The sequence below is a fragment of the Erinaceus europaeus genome, chromosome 4 (assembly GCF_950295315.1).
Source record: "Erinaceus europaeus chromosome 4, mEriEur2.1, whole genome shotgun sequence".
Classification (NCBI taxonomy): domain Eukaryota; kingdom Metazoa; phylum Chordata; class Mammalia; order Eulipotyphla; family Erinaceidae; genus Erinaceus; species Erinaceus europaeus.
Genome location: NC_080165.1, coordinates 125,872,731 through 125,897,413, shown reverse-complemented (window position 1 = coordinate 125,897,413; position 24,683 = coordinate 125,872,731). Strand labels below are relative to the sequence as shown.

At 36.4% G+C, this 24,683-nt stretch overlaps 1 protein-coding gene across 2 annotated transcripts in view; it reads left to right on the top strand.

Annotated features, from left to right (window-relative positions):
• The window catches only part of TRMT11 (tRNA methyltransferase 11 homolog), a 57,981-nt gene that overhangs the window by 15,680 nt on the left and 17,618 nt on the right, over positions 1 to 24,683 (top strand). For both annotated transcript variants that reach the window (XM_060190503.1, XM_007528342.3), the window contains 4 exons: positions 10,713 to 10,793; positions 15,197 to 15,361; positions 17,401 to 17,473; positions 17,820 to 17,951. In XM_060190503.1, the coding sequence (XP_060046486.1) occupies positions 10,713 to 10,793; positions 15,197 to 15,361; positions 17,401 to 17,473; positions 17,820 to 17,951 (451 nt within the window). The remainder of the gene's footprint in view (positions 1 to 10,712; positions 10,794 to 15,196; positions 15,362 to 17,400; positions 17,474 to 17,819; positions 17,952 to 24,683) is intronic.

Here is a 24,683-nt window from a genome sequence, read left to right as displayed (position 1 = left end):
AAAATAATAAAAAAATAAAATATTTTTGAGAATTTATGAGAGAGGGAGAAGAGAAGAGTGAACTAGAGTATCATTTTGGCAGATGGGATGCTGGGGATCAATCTTGGGACCTCCTGCTTTTAGTTCCAACATTTTATCCATTGTGACATCTCCTAGCCCCTATTCTAATGCACTGTAAATTTACTCTCTGATTGAATTTTTACAACTGATAAAGTACTTGAAAAAAATCTCCCTGAGGAGAGAGAACAGTTAATTGATTTGGCAAGTGTATACATTTATTGATATCTCAAGTCATCTAAATCTTCATTTCCTTTTTTTTTTTTTTTAATTCAAAGAGAGCAAGAGAGGACTTACTGAGTTCTTAGTAGCATCAAAAACATACATGAGGGTTCCGGGCGGTGGCTCATTAGGTTAAGCACACGTAGTATGAAGTGCAAGGACCTGAGCAAGTATCCTGGTTTCAGCCCCGGCTCCCCACCTGCAAGGGCGTCACTTCACAAGCGGTGAAGCAGGTCTGCAGGTGTCTATCTTTCTCTCCCTCACTATCTTCCCCTCCTCTCTCAGTTTCTCTCTGTCCTATCCAACAACAATAATAATAACAACAGTGGTAAGCAACAAAGGCAACAAAAGGGAAAAAAATAGCTTCCAGGAGCAGTGGATTCGTAGTGCAGGCGCTGAGCCCCAGTAATAAACCTGGAGGCAAAAAATTGGAAAAAAAAAAGGTCACAGGAGCAGTGGATTGTAGTACAAGCACTAAGCCCCAGAGATAACCCTGGAGGGGAAAAAAAAAACATATATATCTTTCTGCGGGTGCCATAGCACCTTTGATATGTTCCCCAGGCTCAAATCTAGGTCCCTTGCATGGCAAGGCATGCCCCTATTTGATAAGCTGTTTCTCCAGCACAATTCTCAAATTAATCACCCACATTAAATTTGACCTTGTTTACTTTATTATTTGTTGTCTCTTTTTGCTTATAATTTTCTTTACTGGAGCATTGGAATCCATTACAGAATGGGCTTTAATCTATTTTTGAAGATTAATTGTATTTTGTTTCACAAGACACACACACACATGGTTAGGGACACACAAACACACACACACACACACACAGAGTGCATCACTGTGGCATATCTAACATCTCTGGTTGTACTTGGGACTTACACACACATGGTTGGGGATAGACACCAGAGCATCACTGTGGCATATGTAGTATCTTTGATTGTACTTGGGACTTTGTTTGCAAGCTAGTGCTCTATCACCCTTTGGCCCACGTGTTTTCAATACTAAGAAATGTACTACTAGTGCAATATTTTGATATCATATTCTAAGAACTCACAAATGTTCTTTATATCTTTATTTTTTTTTCCAGCCAAGTATCAAGTATTTTATTCATTTACTTGTTTTGGTCAATTTCTCTTTGACTTCTTAGATAATATGTATATTCAACTGGGTGTGTCAACAGCCAACTCTTCTCTGACCTCTTTGATGTGGAACAGATCCAAAGCCCTTTTGTGAAATTTTGGTTTTGAAGAATAGTGTTCCAAACCTAGAATCCAAATCATTTTAGATTATTTGACATTTCTTCAGGTTATAGATTCTTGATTTGATTAGCTACATCAGTGGTTTTATGTTCTTCTCAGGGCATCCACATGATGGCTTTCATTGGTAACATTACTTTTTTTTTAACCAACTATTAAGAATATGTTCTATTTTACCTGCCGTAAAATTACTATTTTTTTCCCCCCTGTTGCAGATAAAAGGCAGTCTGGGGGGAGATACATTAACTCCATGTAAATATTCTATTACTGTGTAAATCTCCCTTCACCTCTCTGTTGTCAGGTTTAGCAGTCATTGGTAATTTTTGCTTGATTTACTTTTGACTTTGACAGTTGCAAAAGGATGGGTTTCCATATCTACCAGTCCCTCCATATCTATTAGCGGCCACTTTGTATCCCATTGCATGCATACTCAAGTCCTTTCAAATCACTGATGTATTTGTTTGCCTCTCATTATGTGAGCTAGTTGATTTTTTCCCTGTGTCCTGTAATTAATTAATCACCGTCTTCTAGTATTCTGTTGCTCAGATTGTTCCAGCATTTTTATTTACTTATTTATTTTTCTTTCTTTTAAAATTTTTTTTTATTTATAAAAAGGAAACACTGATAAAACCATAGGATAAGAGGGGTACAGCTTTGCACAATTCTCACCACCAGAACTCTTTATCCCATCCCCTCCCCTGGGTTATTCTTTAACCCTCTGGGAGTATGTTCCAACATTTTTAAAGCTAACTTTGTTTGTATTCTTTTCACATGTTTTGTATGACTTCTCTTTTGACTTGCTGGTAGTTCATATGCTCAAGTTTTCTATTTCCACCTGGTTTATTTTTTCCTCTTGTCCATTTCTTAGTTTTTCTACTTTGATGGCATAAAGTTGTTCATAATAGTTTCTTGTGATTCTTTGAATTTCTGAGTTTTGTTTTTCTGGTGCTAGGAATTCATGCCTGTTCAGTTCTACCACTCTAGCAGACTCTTTTTTATTGTTGTTCTTCCTTTTAAATTCAATAGGGATAGAGGAGAGATGGAGAGGGGGCAGGGGAGAGAAATAGGAGATATAGCATAGTGCCACTCTGCTGTTCATGAAGATTTCACTAGTGTAATGCCTGATGCTCCCATGTGGTGCTGGGAACTCAAGCCCAGGTCCTCAGAGCAGTTTTGTGTTGGAATTCTCTGTGATGTATTCTATTTGATATAATCTTCTTTTGCTTCTAGCTCATCTTCAACCTGGCTAGCTCCTGCAATCAGTTATTTCTACTAGGAACCCATATTTCTTTTATTGGGGAGTAGTACTAAAGACCACGACCTATGTATGAGACAGAAGACAAGCTAGGAAATATATGTGTTGATAAACAATATATATGCAAATATACATGCAGGTATTTCTACTATACTTTATGTATATAGATACTAATATTTTAGAAATAATGACTTTTTGCATATACTACTGTTGTATGCTTCACATTGGTTTGGTCTTGATCCCCCCCCAGGAGAATTGGTTTGGCCCTTGCTAGTTTGGCGCCTCTCTTTCTCCCCGCCCCCTATGCTAAGTAGTTCGGGAATTCTTGGCGCGGCCGCATGAGGAGAAGGATGTAGGACAGATCTGTGTGGGGATTAGTTTGGGTTAGTAAATGAATCGTTGTTCGTGAATAAAGAAATACAGCTTCCCGGCCCAGCCGTGTGTCTCTGGTCATCTCTGTCTACCACCGGGAAGCTAGCCAGGCCTGCTGGAGACCCGAAATTTTAACAACATACTAAAAATTCCAGTGAGCCCCAAGAGTCCTTTCTTGCCTACAGACATTCCATATACACGTCTACCTAGTCCTCTAGTGATAACCCTTGCTCCTATCAACAGCAACACATTCACTCTTTTAATCTTTTTTCTCGAATACACTTAAAACATATTCAAATTGATTTACTCACGCTAGTAAAAAAAAAAATCTGTTAAAATATGTGAATTGGACTGGGCATGTAATTTTCTATCTCAGTAGTTAGAAGTTAAATATTGTGTCTTCTCTATTTAAAATGCATTTGGGTTCTAATTTGCACTGAGTTATAGGTTTTGTTCTCTTCCATCCTTGTTGGTTTACTTTTACTTCTAGATATATAGATTATGTTGCTCCTAGAAGTCAGAACTTCATAAAATGGTAAATTTAGAAATGATTGTCCTTTCCACCTTGCTCCACCCCTTTAACCCCATATGGATAACTAATTTTATTCTTCTGTAGTTCTTTTTGTGCTTCTTTTGGTAGTGATAAGCAGATGTGTAAGTTTTATTAATTCCCTTCTTATACACACACATACACACACACAAATACATGGGCCTAGATGGTGGTACACCTGGTAGAGCTCACATGTTCCCATGCAAAAGGACCTGGATTGAAGCCACTGGTCCTCAGCTACAATGGAGGAAGCTTTATGAGTGGTGAAACACTGCTACAGGTATCTCTCTTTCTCTCACTCTCTATCTTCACTTTTTTCTGTCAAGGACCCTACAAAATTATCAGTTTAAAAATTAGCACTGGGAGTCGGGCGGTAACGCAGCGGGTTAAGCACAGGTGGCCCAAAGCGCAAGGGCTGGCTTAGGGATCCCAGTTCGAGCCCCTGGCTTCCCACCTGCAGGGGAGTTGCTTCACAGGTGGTGAAGCAGGTCTGCAGGTGTCTATCTTTCTCTCCCCCTCTCTGTCTTCTCCTCCTCTCTCCATTTCTCTCTGTTCTGTCTAACAACAGTGACATCAATAACAACCACAATAACTACAATAATAATGAAAAACAATAAGGGCAACAAAGGGGAAAAAATTAAAAAAAATTAGCACTGATATTGCTATGAAAAAGCTTCCAGATTTAATGAATTTTGAGTCCTTTTTTTAAATTTTTTTTTAATATTTTATTTTATTTACTTATTCCCTTTTGTTGCCCTTGTTGTTTTATTGTTGTAGTTATTATTGTTGTTGTCGTCGTTGTTGGATAGGACAGAGAGAAATGGAGAGAGGAGGGGAAGACAGAGGGGGAGAGAAAGATAGACACCTGCAGACCTGCTTCACCGCTATGAAGCGACTCCCCTGCAGGTGGGGAGCCGGGGTTTGAACCGGGATCCTTATGCCGGTCCTTGTGTTTTGCGCCACCTGCGCTTAACCCGCTGCGCTACAGCCCGACTCCCTGAATTTTGAGTCCTTAAAGGGCCGGATCTAATGACTTCACAGGCTGTATATGGTCACTGGATATTCCCTAGCCCTGAGTAGACTTTCTTCATTCTTTATCATGTACTCCATGCATTTCTGTGTTGTAATTTATCTAAACAGTCTCTTACACTTAGAATAAGTAGTTTCTAGTATTTTACTGTATATAAATAATGTATACACTGAATAATTTGTGCACATATACTTTAGTAATTTTAGAGATAAGGCTTTTTGGTGTAAATTCCTAGAGGTGAACTTGCTGGGCTAAAGGCTTTATGCATAATATATATATATATATATATTTTAAATGCTACTAAATTTCTTTCCATTATAGTATTTCTCATTCTTGTCCACAATATGTGAGAATCTCTCTTCTTTCATGTCTTAACCAAAAAATGTCTTGTTAAACTTTTGAATTTTGCTTGTCTCTTAGGCAACCCTAATACAATGTTAATTTTCATTTCTCTTATTATGAGTGTATTCTAATAACCTTTTATATTTTAAGTGATAAGCGATTTATTTATTATGAGAGAAAGAGGACAAGAGACAAAGGAAAGTCAGAAAGAGACAGAGACAGAGAGACACCAGAGCACTGCTTAGTTCAGGCATAAGATAGTGCCGAGGATTGGACCAGAGGCCTCTGGAACCTTTGGCATGCAAGTGCTGTAACAGACTGTCATCTCCCTGGCCCTTTAAATGATATTTTTTTTGGTAGACTTTTTACTGTACCACTTCTCTCCCCTAATATGTAAAAATATTGTGTATGTTAGAGACATTAGGCCCCACTACTATTTCCCATGTGAGATGTGCTTGAATACTTGTTCATATATCTATTTATATCTGTCTCTATATACATTTCTGTGTCTGTGTGTGCATATGTATGTATATGAGATATAGAAATAATTTGTAATAAATATGTAACAAGTTTTTCCCCAGCTTATTTATATTTTGCTTTTGCTTATGATTGCTTTTGCTATGTAAAATCATTCCCACCATCCACTTTACAGAGAAATCCTGCTACATTTTCTTCTAGTACTTTCATAATTAAAATATCTCTTTGTGGATCTTTAGTTCATTTGGAGTTTATTGTTTTTGTAGATATCAGAAATGAATTCAACTTATCTTTTTCTAAATATTCAGCACTTTATTTATTTATTTTTTGCCTCCAAGGTTATTGTATCCACCACTTCCAGCAGCCATTTTTTTCCTTTTATTTTTTCCTTTTATTTGATAGGACAGAGAAATTGAGAGGGGAGTGGGAGACAGAGAGGGAGAGAGACAGAAGGATACCTGCAGACCTGCTTCACTGCTTGTGAAGTGTCCTCGATGCAGGTGGGGAAGTTGGGGCTCCAACTGGTAACACATGCACTTAACCATGCACCACCACCCAGCTCCTCTACTTATTAATCTTTAATTTTGTTTGTGTATCTTAAAAACTTTTGTAAAGTGAGATTTTTTTTTTTGACATGTGCACACTGCTTACTATGTGTACATTCATGTAGAATAGACCACAAAGTCAGGCTGGGTTGATGGGCATAGTTTCTATGCAAAAAGTTTTCTTGCCTGAGGCACCAAAGGTTCCACCTTAAATCCCTAGCATCACCATAAACTAGGAGTGTTGGGAAGGGGGGTGAGGATGGGGAGGGGGAGAGGGAAGAGAGAGAGAGAGAGAGAGAAGCACAAAGTTTAAAAATAGTTCTGAATTTTGATAGAATATGTGTCCCAGGATGGAGATGGAGCTGGGTATTTTATGAAATGCAAATTGCTACATCAAGGTACTATCAGTCAAGGAAATTACTACCATTAGTGTTCCAGAGGGGCAATGCAGACCACCCCTACTTTGTTTTAGGGAAGCTCCTTCCAGTGAGTAACATGTTGCTTGCTCATTTAAGACAATCAGTGGAGAACTGTGAACTATAGGACAGTTTAATAGAAGGCTTCAAAGAGCAAAATCTTTGCAAAGATATTGCTAAAATACATTTTTATAGTTTATATTTGTAGTGTATCATATCTTTGGGACTTTAGCTACTTTTTTAGTGCTTTTGTTTTACAGCTGGTAGTAGGCAATAATTGTGAATAAACACAGTTCTTAAGGACAATTTGTCTTCTTTCTTGAAGTTTCTGTTTTATTGATGGGTAGTACCTTCTGAGTGGTTAGACATAAAAGTAGCCCCGTGCCTTCTCTAGGGTCATAGCTTTTCAGTCCAAAATTAAAATGTATTCAAGTTTCCTAAATGTTTCACCCACTGGTATTTAATATCTGTGATATCCTCTAAGTAGGGTAGAAAGATTCTTGAAAAGCATGGTGTCATCTTGTAGTACATGAAAACCTTTTCTTTTTTCTTCTAATTTTTTTTTTTTTTTTTTTTTTAATGAAAGGGAGCAAGAGCAGGGATTGTCCTTTGAATTGCTGGGAATAGAACCTGGGGCTTCCAATATTCATAACAAGGACTCTACCCAACTGGGACACTTCCCTGGTCACACTTTTTTTGGTTTTGTTTTAGGTATTCTAGAACTATATTATGAGCTGGAGAAACATTTTCTTTTCCATTTTAGTAAGCACTTTGGTTCTTATTTTAGGGTTTTCTTTTTTGAAGTTGTATATTTTCATTTTCTGATGTAGACGATATATATCCTTGGGTTAGCTCTCAGTGTTCTGCTGTTCTAATAAAAGAATGACTAAAGGAATGGATGGCATAAAAGTGCTAAGTAACTACAGTAGCACCGTCTTGCTTATGATTTGTGAGTGGTACACAACTTACTGAAATTGATTTGTTTAATAACAAATTTAAATTTTGTTTACCTAATTGGTAAGCAAATGCATATTTACTTCAGTTAGTGTTGATCCCAAAGGACAATGATAGAGAAAAGAGCAAATGGAGTGAGTACTAAATCCTTTACCAGTTACTCTTTGACGGTCAAGACCAATTCTTTTTTAAAAATATTTATTTTATTTTTGAGAGAGATACAGACAGAGAGAAACACTAGAGCACTGCTCAGCTCTGCCTTATGGTGGTGTGGGGGATTGAACCTGGGACTTCGGAGCCTCAGGTATGAGAGTCTGTTTGCATTATCATTATGGTATCTCCCCCACCCAAGACCAATTCTTAAGTTGTGTGAGCCTTATAAACTGGTAATAACGTTGTGAGGGTTAAATGAGGTTATAGGTTAACATGAAATTCATAATTTTCTTGATGTAGTTAGTGAACTGTAATGGTTATCATTATTATTATTTTTTGTTTTATTTTCTGGTTGTCCTTGTGGATTCTCTCTCCAGGCCAACTTTTTCAGATAAAAACAAATGCAAAAACAGTGAGAGAGAAGGAAAGATACCACAGCTGTGGAAGCTGTGCTTGAATCATTATTTTATTAAAAATTTAGATTTTTTTTTGTTGTTGTTGAACATTAGATATAGACAATATTGAATGGTAATGATCTGTGATTCCTCCGTTAACTGATTTTCTAGTTCTTCCTTTCACTAATTGTCATTTATAAAGTGCAGCTATACACAAATTATAGCAGCAGGCCAATAAATGAAGAGTTAAATTGCAAAGTTCTAATTCTTTAGTTATAATGAAGTAATTGGTATGAATATCTTCTCAGTTTCTGTAGATACTGATCGTCTGACTTTTTCACTCCTTTCCTCTCAAGTGAGTTAGATTGTTTAGTAATTAAGAATGCAGTCAGAAAAAAATAAAAAGCAAGACAGAAAGAAAGAACGAAAGAAATAGAGAGAGAAAGAATACAGTCAGGAAACTACTGTGTATTCCATGGCTGCTTCTACCTTTAGATAACTTGTACATACTTAAGAGGTTTTGTTCCTTTTGTTACCATTATTTAATGATAGAAAGGCATAGTGATAGTGAAAAAGTCAGGGAAGAGATAGTGGATCCTTGTGTGATCCTTTCTGTTTTCTATTTTGTCCACAGCTCTTTATACTCTTGGCTATAACCTCACAGTTTTTGTGGTGGATTTTTTTGTTGTTGTTGTTTATTTTCTAGAGATATCATTTTGCTCAGAGTGCTAGTTTTAAGTCTTTTTTTTTTTTCTAAGAATAAAATCCATGTAACCATATCACTATTTTTCTTCTTATTCTGTTTCTTTCAGCAAAACCAAAGCCCAGACTCTGATTTCCACATTTTGTAAAGCTTTCCATTTAAATGTCTAAATATGAAAAATCCTTTAGTTTCTACTTAGTAAGTAAATTTTATTAATTGTGTTATTTTGTCGTCAAGACATTATCCTAATGTTAGAATAGTTATTATTATTTTTTAAGTTACAAGAAAGTTTATAGTACTTTTAGACTTGATAGTGTAATAAGGAACAGGGTGAGTCATGATAACAAACCAGCCCTCTCAGCACTTCACCCTCCTCTTTCAATCATCCATTCTTCCACTTCTAAGGAAACTTCAAATAGGTTATAATCAAAAACAAGACAGAACTATAATTGCTTTAGTTTCAACCAAAACAAAAGACCCAATAGATAATTTATAGTGAGTGATCAGTTCAGAGAAGCTAATTTATAATGAATTGATTGAAAAACCTTAAGGGACAAAACTAACAGATACAGTCTAACAGATTATTCATCTCCTTTCAGCAGTGTACTGTAAATTCAGCCTTCTCAAAACTCTAACCAAATGGATAAGGTTCTGTTTAAGGAAGCACAGGAAAGCTTTTCTGTTCCTTTTGACTGCTAGTTCTTCTAGGTGAGTATCTGCCTTAACTGGCAGAATTGTAGCAATTCCTCATAATTTGGGTGAAGTGATTTTGTGAGTATTCCAAGCCATCACACGCAGTATGAAGTAATAATTAGGAAGTCTTATTTACCTCTCACATAGATGGCTTTTATAATTACTATGAGTGGACCTAGGTTTTGGTTTCTGCTGTACTTTTAGCTTTACGTTTCTTTTCTTCATGCACTCCCATCTGAAGTAGTCAGATACACTTTTTTTTTTATTGAGCAAAATAGTTTTAAGTACATGTTACCAGATTGGCTGTGGAAGGAATACTGTCAGTTTATGGATCTTAACCCTCTGGAGGCACTACCCATCTTAATTGTAGAGATTTTATTTTAAAAGATACAAGGGTAATCCTTTTTTTTTCTTTTCTCTCCCCCCACCTTGCTGAATAAATATATATTGTCATCTAAAAATATGTTTCTGATTCCAGATGTTGGGACTTGCCCAAGCACTAAGAACAGTTTAATATGAATGATTAAAAAAAAAAAAAATCAAGTTTAATGACAAGTACAAATACTAAAAAAGTATTTAACTATTTTAATTATTTTCTTAAAAAATTAAAGATAATATTACCTTTTATTTTAAAAGATTTAAACCGTTTTTAATCTTTATTGGAATTTTTTATTATACATGAGCTAATCATATCTTCCAAGTTATATAGCCCAGTTAAATTGTTCTTTGAGCAATTGGGAATATTTCTTTTTGCATTGGCCAGAGTGTAAAGGTAAGAGTCATAGTATTGATTGCTACTGTGGATGTCTGGTAATTGTCCTTACATTTTAGTTTTGTATAATGTCTCACATTTTATTGGCTTCAGAGAGAATTGATCCTACGTGTCAGAACTTATTTATTGCCAGCTCTCTGTGTAGCTATCTGTGTAGTTTAACATGTTCGTTTGTATGAAAGAAGCAAGGTACTTTTATGTCAGTCTCTCACAATTGAATGAAAATGCTTGATACACGTTATTTTGACAAAACCGTGACTTTAATTTTCTCTAAGTAGTACTGCTTAAAGAATGTTATAAGAGTTTGCATTTATTTTCTGATTTGTGACCAGTCTAATTTGTGCAAAGGGGTTTGTTCTTTTAGTTCTGAAATCAGCTAAGTATGGTCAGAACTAATGTTAACTCTGGTGATAATCAGGAGTAGATTGGAGTAGATCAGATTAAATAGGGGAAGAAATAAGAATTTGGAAGTTTCTGCTTAAGGGATCATCATTTTGTGATTTTTTTTTTTTTTAGGTGGCCTTCTGATAGCATCTGCTCATTTTGGTGCTTATGTTTATGGAACAGACATAGACTACAACACGATTCATGGCTTGGGTGAGTAGAGGTTCAAGACAGTGTTAGGTTTTCTTATAGCCAGTGCAGTGTTAAATCATTAGTTTTATATGGCACTATACATCTTTTTCTAATGCTAAAATACAAGGTTGTGATACTAAACTTTACTTATTTTTGCAATAGTAAGACTTAACTGGGCATCTGCTTTTTATGAAGTGGTCCAGTGTATGCAACATGATATCCTAGGGAAATACACACACACAAAAATAAGACATGGCTCTTGAGAGTAGCAGCATGTCTTTGTGTTCTTTGTAAGAGAATATTCTGTTTTTGTTTTCCTAAATAGTCCAATAACAAGCTTGTGATATTTAGTGTAGCAATGCGAGAAGTAGAATAGTGTACCTGGCCATTGTGTTACCAGTACGCTAGTGTTTATAAAACATACAGTTTTTGGGAGTCCAGCAGTAGCCCAGCGGGTTAAGCGCACACGTGGCGCAAAGCACAAGGACTAGTGAAGGATCCCGGTTCAAGCCCCCGGCTCCCCACCTACAGGGGAGTCGCTTCACAGGTGGTGAAGCAGGTCAATAGGTCTGCAGGTGTCTATCTTTCTCTCCCCCTGTTTACCTTCCCCTCCTCTCTCTATTTCTCTCTGTCCTATCCAACAACGATGACATCAACAATAATAGCTACAACAACAATAAAAAAAAAAAGGGCAACAAGAAGGAATAAATAAATAAATAAATATTAAAAGAAATAACCATACTGTTTCTACTAAAAAGCAAACTGGAAAACTTGGTTTCTTTTCTCTCCTCCTCTCGCCATTTCTCTCTGTCCTATCCAACAACGTCGACAACAGTAATAACTACAACAGTGAAACAACTAGGGCAACAAAAGGTAGTTTAAAAAAAATACAGTTTCTATTTAAAGATTATCACTGTTTTTTTTTTCCCAGTAGTAATCCATTGAGCGTACATTTTTAATTTCGTAATTGATCAAAACACCCAGGTTCTTTGACATAGTGCTACAAAGAGTTATTCCAGTTTGCTTTTTAGTAGAAACAGTATGGTTATTTATTTATTTCTTTTTAAGTTTTTTAAAATATTTATTTCCTTCTTGTTGCCCTTTTTTTTTATTGTTGTTGTAGCTATTATTGTTGATGTCGCTATTGTTGGATAGGACAGAGAGAAATAGAGAGAGGAGGGGAAGAGAAGAACACCTGCAGACCTGCTTTACCACCTGTGAAGCAGACTCCCCTGCAGGTAGGGAGCCGGAGGCTCGAACCAGGAGCTTCACGCTGGTCCTTGTGCTTTGTGCCACATGCACTTAACCTGCTACGCTACCGCCCGACTCCCAATATGGTTATTTTTAAGGAAGTTTTGCTCTGTAATTTCACTTAAATTTTATTATTAAGCTTGATGTTTCTTTAAAATTTTTTTAAAATTTATTTATTATTGGACAGAGATAGTGAGAAATTGAGAGAGGAAGGAGAGATAGAGAGACTCCTGCAGCCCTGCTTCACCACTCGTGAAGCTTTTCCCCCTGCAGGTGGGGGCCAGGGACTTGAACCTAGGTCCTTGCCCACTGCAATGTGAGCGCTTAACCAGGTGCACCACCACCTGGCCCCTTATGCTCGATGTTTCAGAGAAACTTTCAGTTTGCTTAGACAGAATTTTGACTGGCTAGAGTTCCTCTGAATGTATCCCCCATGTTGCTGGATATGCTTTTTGTTTCTTATACTTTCTGTCAATCCTATGAGTGCCTTCCAGGTATTATTTTATTATCCTCTTCTTTTTTGCCAAAATGGCTTCTTTTAAAAGTTGTATTTACTTGCTGCCTCTTCATCATTTTTCACTCCTTTGCTCATATTATCTTCTGTCTTCGTCCCCCGTGTCCGTGTCCCGTTCAAAAACTTAGTAAGGCCACAGATCTGCATCACTTGGCAGTGTTAACTTTTATAAAGCTTCTTCCTAAATCGTGATCTTAATGGTACTGCCATTTCTCTGATTGTTTGATCAGTCTCTTAAAGTTGGCTTTGACCATTTCACTAGACATCTTTCTTTGACTCCTTTTCCTGGCATACTGTATGTTACATGGGTATCATTTTATTTATTTATTTATTAACAGCTCTGCTCAGCTCTGGCTTATGGTGGTGTGAAGGAATTGAACCTGGGATTTGGAGTCTCAGGGATGAGGGTTTTTGCATAATCACTATGCCATCTCTCCTGACCTCATATCATTCTTTTCTTTTTGATTTTTAAGTTGAATTCTTATTGTGATTTAATATTGCATTTTTCCCATTTAATTTTATTTATTTATTATTGGTTAGAGACAGAGAAACTGAGAGAGAGGAAGGGGAAATAGAGACAGAGAGACACCTGCAGCCCTGCCTCATCACTTGTGAAGCTTTCCCGCTGCACGTGAGGAATAGGGCTTGAACCTGGATCCTTGTGCACTGTAATGTGTGAGCTTAATCAGGTGTGCTACCTCCTGGCCCCTTAAATAATAATTCAGAAGAGTATAAAAATAGAACATACACTTGCTAACTGCCATCTAATATTGAAAAAATGTCATTCATTCCTATATATCCAACATAAGTTTATATAGTTTACATTGAGATTCCTGTGTATATATTAGGATCTTCAATTGACAATTGATTATCTGCTTCTGGGTGTTTTGTTGGAATGTCAAGGTTGATAGAGTTCAAATAAAACTCATCTCGTTTTTTTCTCTAAACTTTTTCTCCTCTTGGTTTCTTTGCTCTGAATTGATTGTTGACTTGTGTCTCTTAAGCTAAAACTTAAATTTCTTTCTTCAAACTTTACTTTTCTTTTGAGAGTATAAAAAGAATATTTAATAAATATGTGAACAATCAGATAAAAATAACTAATATTAAATTGTATAAATGAACAGTTTACTAAGTGAGACTGAGGCTCATGAAATATGGAGAAAATACTTATGTAGATAAAATGTCACCTACCTTAACTTTGTTTTTTTAAATTTATTATTATCTTTATTTATTGGATAGAGACAGAAATCAAGAGGGAGGAGGGTGATAGAGAAGGAGTGAGACAGAGAGACACCTGCAGCCCTGCTTCACCACTCATAAAGCTTTCCCTTGGCAGGTGGGGACCTGGGGCTTGAACCCAGATCCTTGCGCATTGTAATACATGCGCTCAACCAGGTGCGCCACCACCTGGCTCCCAACTTTTATTGTTGATATCTTCTTTTTTGCTTCCCTTTTCCATGAGCAGCTTAACTGTTTTATTTGATCATTATCTCAACATCAGACTAGCTACTGCTAGAGGAAGGAGGACATGTTATAGTCAATATATGTTTAGAGCTTATTAAATATTTTATAAAGATTTATTTATTCATTTACTTACTTATTATTATTTTTTTTTTACTTACTTATTTAAGAGAGAGTACCAGAGCAGTAGTCTGGCACATGTGATGCTGAGGGTATAACTGGGGACATGCACATGAATCTTTACCTGCTGTGCCAACTTCTAGGATGCTGAGTTTATTAAATAGTGGATGGTTTTGCTTCTTTAAAAAATGTATATTGGAATCATATTGACTAATAACATAAGCTGGTGAGATATAGTGGTTATGTAAAAGACTTTCATGTTGAAATCCCATGTTCAGTTTTCAGCATCAAAAAAATCAGAGCCAAGCACTATTTTGATTTTTTTTTTTTAAAAAGCAAGCAAAGGAAACCTGAGAGTGGTCATCATGTAAGTTTCAGGCATATGGTATTTATTATATTTCATAATCTATGCATGTGTATTTTCTACATTATGATTGCCACCAAAAGCGTGATTTCTTTTTTTTCCTTTTCTTTTATAATTTTATTTTATTAGTGCTTTAATAATGATCGACAATATTGTGGGATAAGAAGGGTACAATTCCATACAATTCAATTCCCAACACCAGAGTTCCATATCCCTTTCCCTCCATTAGAAGTTTCCCTATTCTTTTATCCCTTTGGGAGTATGGACAAAACACTCTTATGGGTGCAGAGGTTGGGAGGTCTGGCGTCTGTAATTGCTTCTCTGCTGGACATGGGCATTAACAGGCTGATCCATACACTTAGCCTGATTCTATCTTTCCCTCCCTACTGGGGTAGAATTCTGGGGAGGTGGGGTTCCAGGGCACATTGGTGAGGTCATCTGCCCAGGGCAGTCAGGTTGACGTCATATAATTTCTATCCACTGCCATACAGTTGATAACCTTTTCATTGTTTTAACTAATTCCATTTGTATGAGTGTTTTGTAAGGTGAAATAGAAATAATTAATTTGTATAAATAAAGTTAAGATTTTTAATGAAAGTAAGTTTTATTTGAGTAAATGCACATCTAGATGAGTTAAGTATTACTTTTTTCTAAGAAATATAAAATACTTGTTTTGATTTAGTATTTTCTACTACCTTTTATCTCTCTCCTCAGGGAAGGCTAGTAGGAAAAACCAGAAATGGAGAGGACCAGATGAAAACATTAGAGCAAATCTTCGTCAATATGGTTTAGAGAAGTATTACCTTGATGTTTTGGTTTCAGATGCATCTAAACCTTCCTGGAGGAAGAGCACATATTTTGATGCAATCATCACTGATCGTAAGTTTGTTTTTATACAAAATGGGGTAGGATTGGCTTCCTAACATCATTTATATCTAAAAATTTATCAGTACACATAACATATTATCAGCTTATACTGGTATTCCTTGTTAGTTTTTTTTTTTCACTATGAGAAGAAATTAAAAAAAAAATTTTTTTATTTAAGAAAGGATTAATGAACAAAAACATAAGGTAGGAGGGGTAGAACTCCACACAATTCCCACCACCCAATCTCCATAACCCACCCCCTCCCATGATAGCTTTCCCATTCTCTAGCCCTCTGGGAGCATGAACCCAGGGTCGTTGAGGGTTGCAGAAGGTAGAAGGTCTGGCTTCTGTGATTGCTTCCCCGCTGAACATGGGCGTTGACTGGTCGGTCCATACTCCCAGTCTGCCTCTCTCTTTCCCTAGTAAGGTGTGTCTCTGGGGAAGCTGAGCTCCAGGACACATTGGTGGGGTCTTCAATCCAGGGAAGCCTGGCCAGCATCCTGGTGGCATCTGGAACCTGGTGATTGAAAAGAGAGTTAACATACGAAGGCAAACAATTTGTTGAGCAATCATGGATCCCAAGCTTGGAATAGTGGAGAGGAAGTGTTAGGGAGGTACTCACTGCAAACTCTAGTGTACTACTGCTTTCAGGTATATATTTTGCAGTAGTTTATGGATACGTGTGCACATAAGCTCTCTCTCACAGAAACTGGTATATATCTAGGACAGCAGGAACCTCACATCTCCACTATAGAGCCCCTACTTCCCCCAGTCCTGGAACCCTTGGATAGGGCCCACTTTCCCGTATGCATCTCCCAATCCAAACCAAATAATATTGTATCCGCCGATCACAACCTAACCAACGCAACGATTGCCACCTCAACATGCTTCACCTCAGACTGTGTCCAGAGACTTCACGTGTGGAATGACAACCCTTCAGCTTCATTACTCGGGTGAGACCTTTCCTTTTATAGTACACTGTAATTTCATCTCAGGTAGTTCACTTTCTAACAAAGTCCCATAACCTAGATATACTCCAGTTTCTGTGAGAAGAAATTTTTGAACCTAGGGCAGTAAAGCTGTTTAAGTAGTTGAGAGTTTGTGTTATTTATTTATTTATTTTACTGGATATGTTAGCTTGCATCTTTTTTCTCTCTATTTTTTGAGGCATGTATTTATTTTGTATTTGACTACAGTTGATTATTAGTATATCAGCTATTACTAAAATGCTGTTTACAATTATGGTATGAGATTTCTAAGGAGAAAAGTTTGACTATCAACATATTTCCCCATGTGTAGCCTTTTGTGTTTTGTAGTGCATGTTTTTATAGGCATCATTCCCTTCTAGTGTTATATGAAATTAGGGATTCTGTAGCTGGGCTTGTGAACCCACTGAATTTCAGGGGTGTCTATAAAAGCTTGCTTTCTCATGCCTTGTGAGCTTGTGGACTTCTCTGGAATCCTTTCTAAGAATACATTTGCTTTTTCTGTTGTATGTAGTAGTAAATCTACAAACTCTACAGAAATGTCTTTTTACTTGTTTTCTTCTATATGAATACTAATATAAAATATGTTATTATTTTTTTAACGAGAGTATGTTCTACACATTTTGTCCCTTTATATCTGTGTGTCCAGTATTCCAAAGAGTAGGGATATTCTTTTAGGTAACTAAGTTGCAGTTATCTATTTTAATAAATTGACATCACCCTTTATTCTACAGTTTCTCATTGATATATCTTTACAGAATATTTTCCACTCAAGTTTAGGCAGTACCCTAGTATAAGGATAGCTATTAAAGTTTGAAATCCTAATTTGTAATATATCATAATCTTTCTCTGCCTATTAAGAGTTTGACATTTTAGAAGAACACAGTCTTTTGCCCTCTGTGAACCACAGCATTTTAAATAGACTGTTCCTCATGCTACATGTTGTTAACTAGCATATCGCATAGTGAAATTGTGTCCTTATATCCGGAGATATACGACAGTCATCTGCCCTTCGTTGGTGACTAGGTGATGTTTGACTATCTGTATTACATGTACTTTGTCTAGCTCCGTATGGTATCAGAGAATCTACAAGAAGAACAGGTTCACAGAAGGATATACCAAAGGGAATAGAAAAGTGGTAAGTAAAATGAAATGTTGTATTATCACTTTGAGATAAAGCATGAAGCTTCTTCTCAGTTTACTTAATATAGAAGTTAAGGGTCGGGTGGTGGCGTACCTGGTTGAGCACACATTCTGCAATATGCAAGGGTACAGGTTTGAGTCCCTCATCCTCACTTACAGGGGAAAAGCTTCACAAGTGGTGAAATAGTACTGCAGGTGTCTCTCTCTTGCTCTCTCCCTCTCTCTATATTCCATGCCCTGTTGATTTCTAGTTGTTTCTATCCAATAAATAAAGATAATTTAAAAAAATTTTAAAGAAGTTTGATTTTTTTCACTATTATTATTATTATTTTTTTGTCTAGCCCAGAAAGCCATGTTCCTGTTTCCTTGAGTTATCATCTGAGTGATATGTTTTTTGACCTCCTGAACTTCGCAGCTGAAACTCTTGTGTTAGGTGGAAGACTAGTCTACTGGTTACCAGTATACACACCAGAGTATGTAATACTGTTTTTAATGTCATTAGTATGGTGTTTGTATATTTAACACTTTTTTCTTATTTGTAATTGTATTTATGATGAATGCTTTTGTATTTAATGTGTATGATGGCATTTGTTTACTACGTATGTATGTATATAAAACAGGGCACTTCCTATTACTGACTAACTTTTCTTAACCTATTTTTTTTCCTATCAAGGTTGGCAAACTATGGGTTGTGAATCAAATATAATCTGAGCCTGCCTGTGAAGATAGCTGAGCTAAGACTTACTTTTACATTTCTAAAAATTAAAAAACAGAAGGGAGAGAAGAGCCAGAAGGTGGCTCACCTGGCAGAATGCATGTTACTCATTATTTCTATGATCCTGCCTTCTCTCTCTTTCTAAGTCATACCTACAACTACTTCCAGATAGCCTTCCTTTTTCCCTTCTGGGTCCTGATGGAATTGGAGCACTCTGATCACCTTCACCCAACATTTCTCCCCCTATGGGAGTATGGACCAAAATTCTTTATGGGGTACAGTGGTGGAGTGGTACTGCAGTGTCTTATCTGTTTTAATTTCTGTCTCTCAATCTCTGTCTCTTTGTTTCTCTTATCTTCTGTTAGTTAAAGATGTTTTAATACTTTTATTTATTGGATAGAAATTGAGCCAGAAATTGTGAGAAAGGGGAGATAGGGAGGCAGAAGAGATACCTGCAGCACTGTTTCCTCCTCACAAAGCTTTCCTCCTGCAGGTGGGGGCTGGGGACTTGAACCTAGGTCCTTGCAAATTCTAATATGTGCACTCAACCAGGTGTGCCACCACCCACCCTCTCTCGTCTTCTACCTAAAGAGCAATGATTATCAGCAGGATAATTTTGCTGGCAAAAAAAAAAAAAAATTAACCAAACAAGCTAACAAAAAACCCAAAAGAAAGAATATGTAACTGAAACCTATTTAACCTACAAAGACTAAAATATTTATTATCTGGCACTTTAGAGGATAAATTTGCCAATTCCTTTTGTCTACCACATTTACCTCACATCTATCATAGCTACACTGTTCAGTAGCTGTTCTGACAGGCTGCAGACATAGAAAATTTTCAACAATTAGTTGAATGGTTATTACAACTGTCTTATGTTAATATATTCTGGCCATTGTGATCACCCTGCATGCAGCAAATCATTAAATCATTTCTAAAAGCTAAGACCAAAAGAATGCATTTATTTGAAGCCTGATAATGTTCAGCATTAGTGATTTAGGTTTTATTATTTAATGATTACTAATTAGAAATACGACTGACAACAACAAAAAAAGAGCTGTACACATTCTTGATGAGAGACATGATATGTGAGCCAGTCAGGACCTAGATTTAAAGACACTTAAAATTATTAGTGATTTGAGGGTCGGGTGGTGGCGCAGTGGGTTAAGCGCATGTAGTGCAAAGCACAGGGACCGGCGTAGGGATCCGAGTTCGAGCCCCCGGCTCCCCACCTGCAGGGGAGTCGCTTCACAGGCAGTGGAGCAGGTCTACAGGTGTCTATCTTTCTCTCCCCCTCTCTGTCTTCCCCTCCTCTCTCCATTTCTCTCTGTCCTATCCAACAACAAACAACATCAACAATGGCAATAATAATAACTACAACAACAAGGGCAACAAAAGGGGGAAAAAAAAATGGCCTCCAGGAGCGGTGGATTCATAGTGCAGGCACCGAGCCCAGCAATAACCCTGGAGGAAAAAGAAAATTATTAGTGATTTAATATTCATTTACAAAATTATGAAATAACAGGGGTAGAATTCCACATCATTTCTACCAGAGTTCTGTGTCCCCTTTCCTTTCATTGGAAACTGTAGTGGTTCTCCCAAAGTCACAAATATGGGTTGACTGTTATTTCTTTAACTATATTTATATATATTTACCCATTGTTTCTATGATCCTGCCTTCTCTTTCTAAGTTAAACCTACATGTACTTCGAATATTCTTCCTGTTTTCTTTCTGGGTCCTGATGGAATTGGTGTTCAGAGCTCTCTGGTCACCTTCACCTAACATTTCTCTCCCTATGGGAGTGTGGACCAAAATTCTTTATGGGGTACAGAAGGTGGGAGTTCTGGTTTCCATCATTGCTTCTTTACTAGATATGGGTGTTGGCAGGTCGATCCATACCCTCAGCCTGTTTCTATCTTTCCCTAGTTGGGTAGGGCTCTGGAGATGTGAGGTTCCAGGACATATTGGTGGGGTCATCTGCCCAGGGAAACCAGGATAGAATCATACTAGCATCTATAACTTGGTGGCCGAAAGACAGTACAAAAAGTTTAATAAACAAAAACCAAAAAGTAGGAATAGAGCAGATGAGAATAGGGATCTTAGGGTGGAAAGAAGCTAGAAAGTCTAGTTTAGGTGTGTTCTTAGGGGCTTATGACTTTAATAATTCTTCCTTGAGCTGACATACAGGTGTATTAAAAATATTATCTGGGAAGGTGATGTCAGAGTTGAGAATAGGACTAGACAGCTAGATTATGGCAGAGAGTAGCTCCCAAACTTGAAGAAAAGTATATCAGTACAATTAACTATTTGTCCCATCAATCTGACCCAGGGCCCATATATATTCATCTTTAGCATAGGAATCTGCATAACCTCTGGTCACTGTCATTTGAGCTCGTAGTCCATAGTCACAGCTGGGAACATTTTAGGCTGCACTCATTTCAGGATAGTCTTCATTGAGTGGCAGAGTAGAATGACACAGAATAGGGAAGTCCCTACCATTATCTACTTTATAGATAGGGCATGTTCCTGAAGAGGCCCACAAGAGAGCTTATGATGATGTTCCTGAAGAAGTGACCAGTGATGGTGCAGTGAGGGATCTATTAGAGGTCTAGGTCCATACTGTCTGTGGGGGAATCTAAGGATTCCCTAACTAGATGATTGGGTGGCGTGGTAATTGACCAGAAAGGCCAGCATTAAATGAGCCAGTCTCTTGCCCTTACCCAGCTTATGTAGTCCTTTCTTTATCTAACAGGATTAAACTTTCTCCCAGTTGTTAAATCATTGAGTGTGATTTGTTGTATTCAAACTGGTATTACTTTTATGGGGTCTGGCCTCAAAGTAGGGAGGAAATACACCTAAGTTTTTAGCTGGCTCTAAGTTAACTTTAAGTTTTACTGCATTTACTTGTTTAATGATTCTAATAAAGATTGCCATTGGGACAATGTTGGTAATGAGCCTATTGCATTGTGCCTATGTGATACTATTGAACTGCCTCTTGGTTCCATATATATATATATATATATATATATAATATACTTGGAGAAATATATTTGTGTGTGTACAATTTTTAGCAATGGGAAGACAGGGAGAGTCTTAATCAGAAAAAAAAAGAAGTTTGGACGACGTTTCAACCATTGGTATTTTGTCTATATCTAAAGATAGTGGTTATAAATCAATATTAAGTCTCTAATAAAAAAAAGTGAGTGCTGAACATTTGGATAATTCTTGAGTCATTTATTTGTTGAGTCATTTATTTGTTTTAATAATTTTTGACAAGGTTACGTTTCCAAATACATTTGTCCAGAAAGATATTTTAGAAGTAAGAAAGGAGATATGTCTTTAATCTTTTTTGTTTCTTTTTTAACTTTAGATGTTCTATCAAGGGACAGATGTTGTCAGTTATGTGGCTAGTACACACATGGGAAGACTACTATGGCATTTAGTCCTCTGATTTACTAAGTCCCGAAGAGTTATTTTCAGATCATATGATGTTCATTACTAGACCTTTGTTGTGTCTTCTCTTCAGTCTAAAGTGATCTTAGTAGTGAATTATAATTTTAACTCAGTAATAAAGTTTGACTTCACTTTATGTTAGAAGATGAACTGTTTTCTTTTATACTATACACTATCCAAAATCTTTATTCTTTTTTTTTTTTTTAAATAACACAATATTGAGATAGTTATTGAGACTAACATATCTACAAGAATCTGAAGTAACAGGAGTCAGGTGGTAGCACAGCGGCTTAAGCACAAGTGGTGCGAAGCGCAAAGACCAGTGTAAAGATCCGGGTTCCAGCCCCCAGCTCCCCACCTACAGGGGAGTCACTTCACAGGTGGTGAAGCAGGTCTGCAGGTGTCTATCTTTCTCTCCCCGCCTCTGTCTTCCCCTCCTTTTTCCATTTCTCTCTGTCCTATCTAACAACGATGACAATAATAACTACAACAACAATAAAAAAAAAAACAAGGGCAACAAATAAAAGGAAAATAAATATTAAAAATAAAAAAAATTTGAGTCTGAAATAACGTTTTACTGAATTAAGTAATTTAGAGTTAGTCATGAAAAGGTGCTGATTTTGAACTAGGAATAAAGAATTTGTTTTAAAATTACATCTTACTATAGTTTTAATTTTAAAACTTTTATGTTTGATATAGTATTGACTTTTAGTTCTACTATTGAGTTAATTTACATAGTCAAATCCTATTATGATTCAAGTTTAAAACAAAAAAAATCATATTATAATCAAGTTCAGACGTTACTGTTAATCCTAGATCATTTTGAAAAGTATAAGATATAATAAAAGTAAAGCACTACAGAAAGATAATATGTGAAGGATTGTCAGGGCATTTGATGATTGTAAAAGTTTTTTTTCACTGACAATATAATTATATCAAACAGCAGAAGTTTCCGATTTTTTTCTTTTCTACTCCAAATTCTTCCCACTGCAGTTTTTGCCAGCATTAGGCTACTCTGCATTTTTTATTTTTCACCTTTTTTTCATTTTGCCCTTATTGTTTGATATATAACTTTGTTTCTTTCCTTGGATTGTAGAATTTAGTCATCTTCTGAGGCTTGGCTTCATTGTTAACACATCTTTGACATTTGCCTAGGCCCCTTTTAAACAGGATTAATCCTTTAACTGCACTCTCATAGTTATTTAACACTCTTAGAAACCTGGAGCAAAATTACTGTCAACTATTGGTGTGTGTGTGTGTGTGTGTGTGTGTGTGTGTGTGTGTGTGTGTGTGTGTGTGTGTGTGTTTTCCCCATTGCTGGGTCTACACTACACCAGGCTTTTTTTTTTTTTTTAGATAGACGTCACAAACATCTTTTTTTTTTTCAAATTGTTATTATACACAGATAATTCTCTTGAAGTGAATGGAAATTATATTATGTTTCCTAGTGAAAGATATTCTTTATTAGAAATCTAGCAGCTAATGTTTATGATTAAAATGATAATAGAGAAACCTAATTAAGAGTGTAGGATATGAGGATAAATTTTAATTGTAGTAAAACAAATTTTGTGGTGTCTCAAGACAGTCCCCATTGCTTGATATGATAAGATTTTATTCTTTTATTTATGAAACAAGAAGTAACTATTTGTTAAGCTGTGTTTGGTAGATGACTCAGTCAGTGCCAAATCTATTTCATAACTGTAAGGTGAGGGTCTAGTGATATTTGAAAATAGCTTGAGGCGTGAAAAGTCACAGAAAAATGAGTGTTAGAAACAGATTCATGGAAGCAAGGAGTCCATAGCTTTTTTTTTTTTTTTTTTCTTTCTTTTTTTTAACAAGAGCACTGATCAGCTCTGGCTTATGGTGGTGCAGGTAATTGAACCTAGGATTTCAGAGCCTCATGAACTTTAAATATATAATATAATATATATATATATATAATTTTCACACCATGAAAGTCACCTGTATATGTTATACAGCTATTATCATTATTTAATTTCAAAATCTTTTCATCACCCCAAAGCCCTGCTCACATAAGCAGTTACCATCTGTCTTGCTGGATACCTCTTATCTTTGATTTTTCCTCTTCTGAATGATTTAGATTTTTTTTGTTAATAATTGAATTGTAGGGGGAATAGTAATAAAAATAGACGATAAAGATAGAATGTCATCTATTATTGTAGTTCAAGCATAGTAAAGAGTTACAACTCTGACTTAAACTTGCAAACATGCCACTGAAATATATTCAGAAATATATTAGTAAATATAATGAAGAACATAAGTTAATTGCTGCCTTCTATTTTTAGTATGGTGTTGGGAGTATACTTTTTTCCTATAACAGACTATTTGTTTCTTTTTTTATCAGTATTTGAGAGCCTAATGGTTTACAGTATGATTTACAGTTGACGCTTTGGTACTGTTTCACTTCTCCTCATGATTAAGTGCAAAACACTCTTACCCCCCAACTTAGGTCAGTTTCCACCATCATGTATTTCGGCCCAACACTCCCTTCATTTTCTTCCTTCCGCTTCCACAGAGTCTATTGCTTTTGTGCAATACCCCACACCTAGTTCAAATTTCACTTTGTGTTTTCCCTTTCTTGTTAATTGAGGTCAACAAAAAACAGATGCGGAGTATACTTTTACATTAATTGGCTCATTAGTGGAGGAGTGGTTAAGAACAGGTTTGTTCGTTGATGACATTAACCCAAATATTGTGCTTTCATGCTTAAACTCGGCGATTAAACTGAAAGAATAAACTAAAACATTTAAATGATGCTTTCCTGCTCTTTGTAAAAAATATATTTTATTTTGATAGAGAGGGAGACAGAGACACATCTACAACATTGCTGCACAGCTTGTGAAACTTCCCCCTTGCAGGTGGGAACAGGGACTTGAACTCTGCACCTCATGCAGGGTATTGTACATGCTTTACCAGGTGTACTATCACCCAGCCCTGCTTTTCTATTCTTAAGACAAGTAGTTGTTGATTTTATTTCAGCAGCTTAGTATCACTCCTATCATAAATAGTAAAATT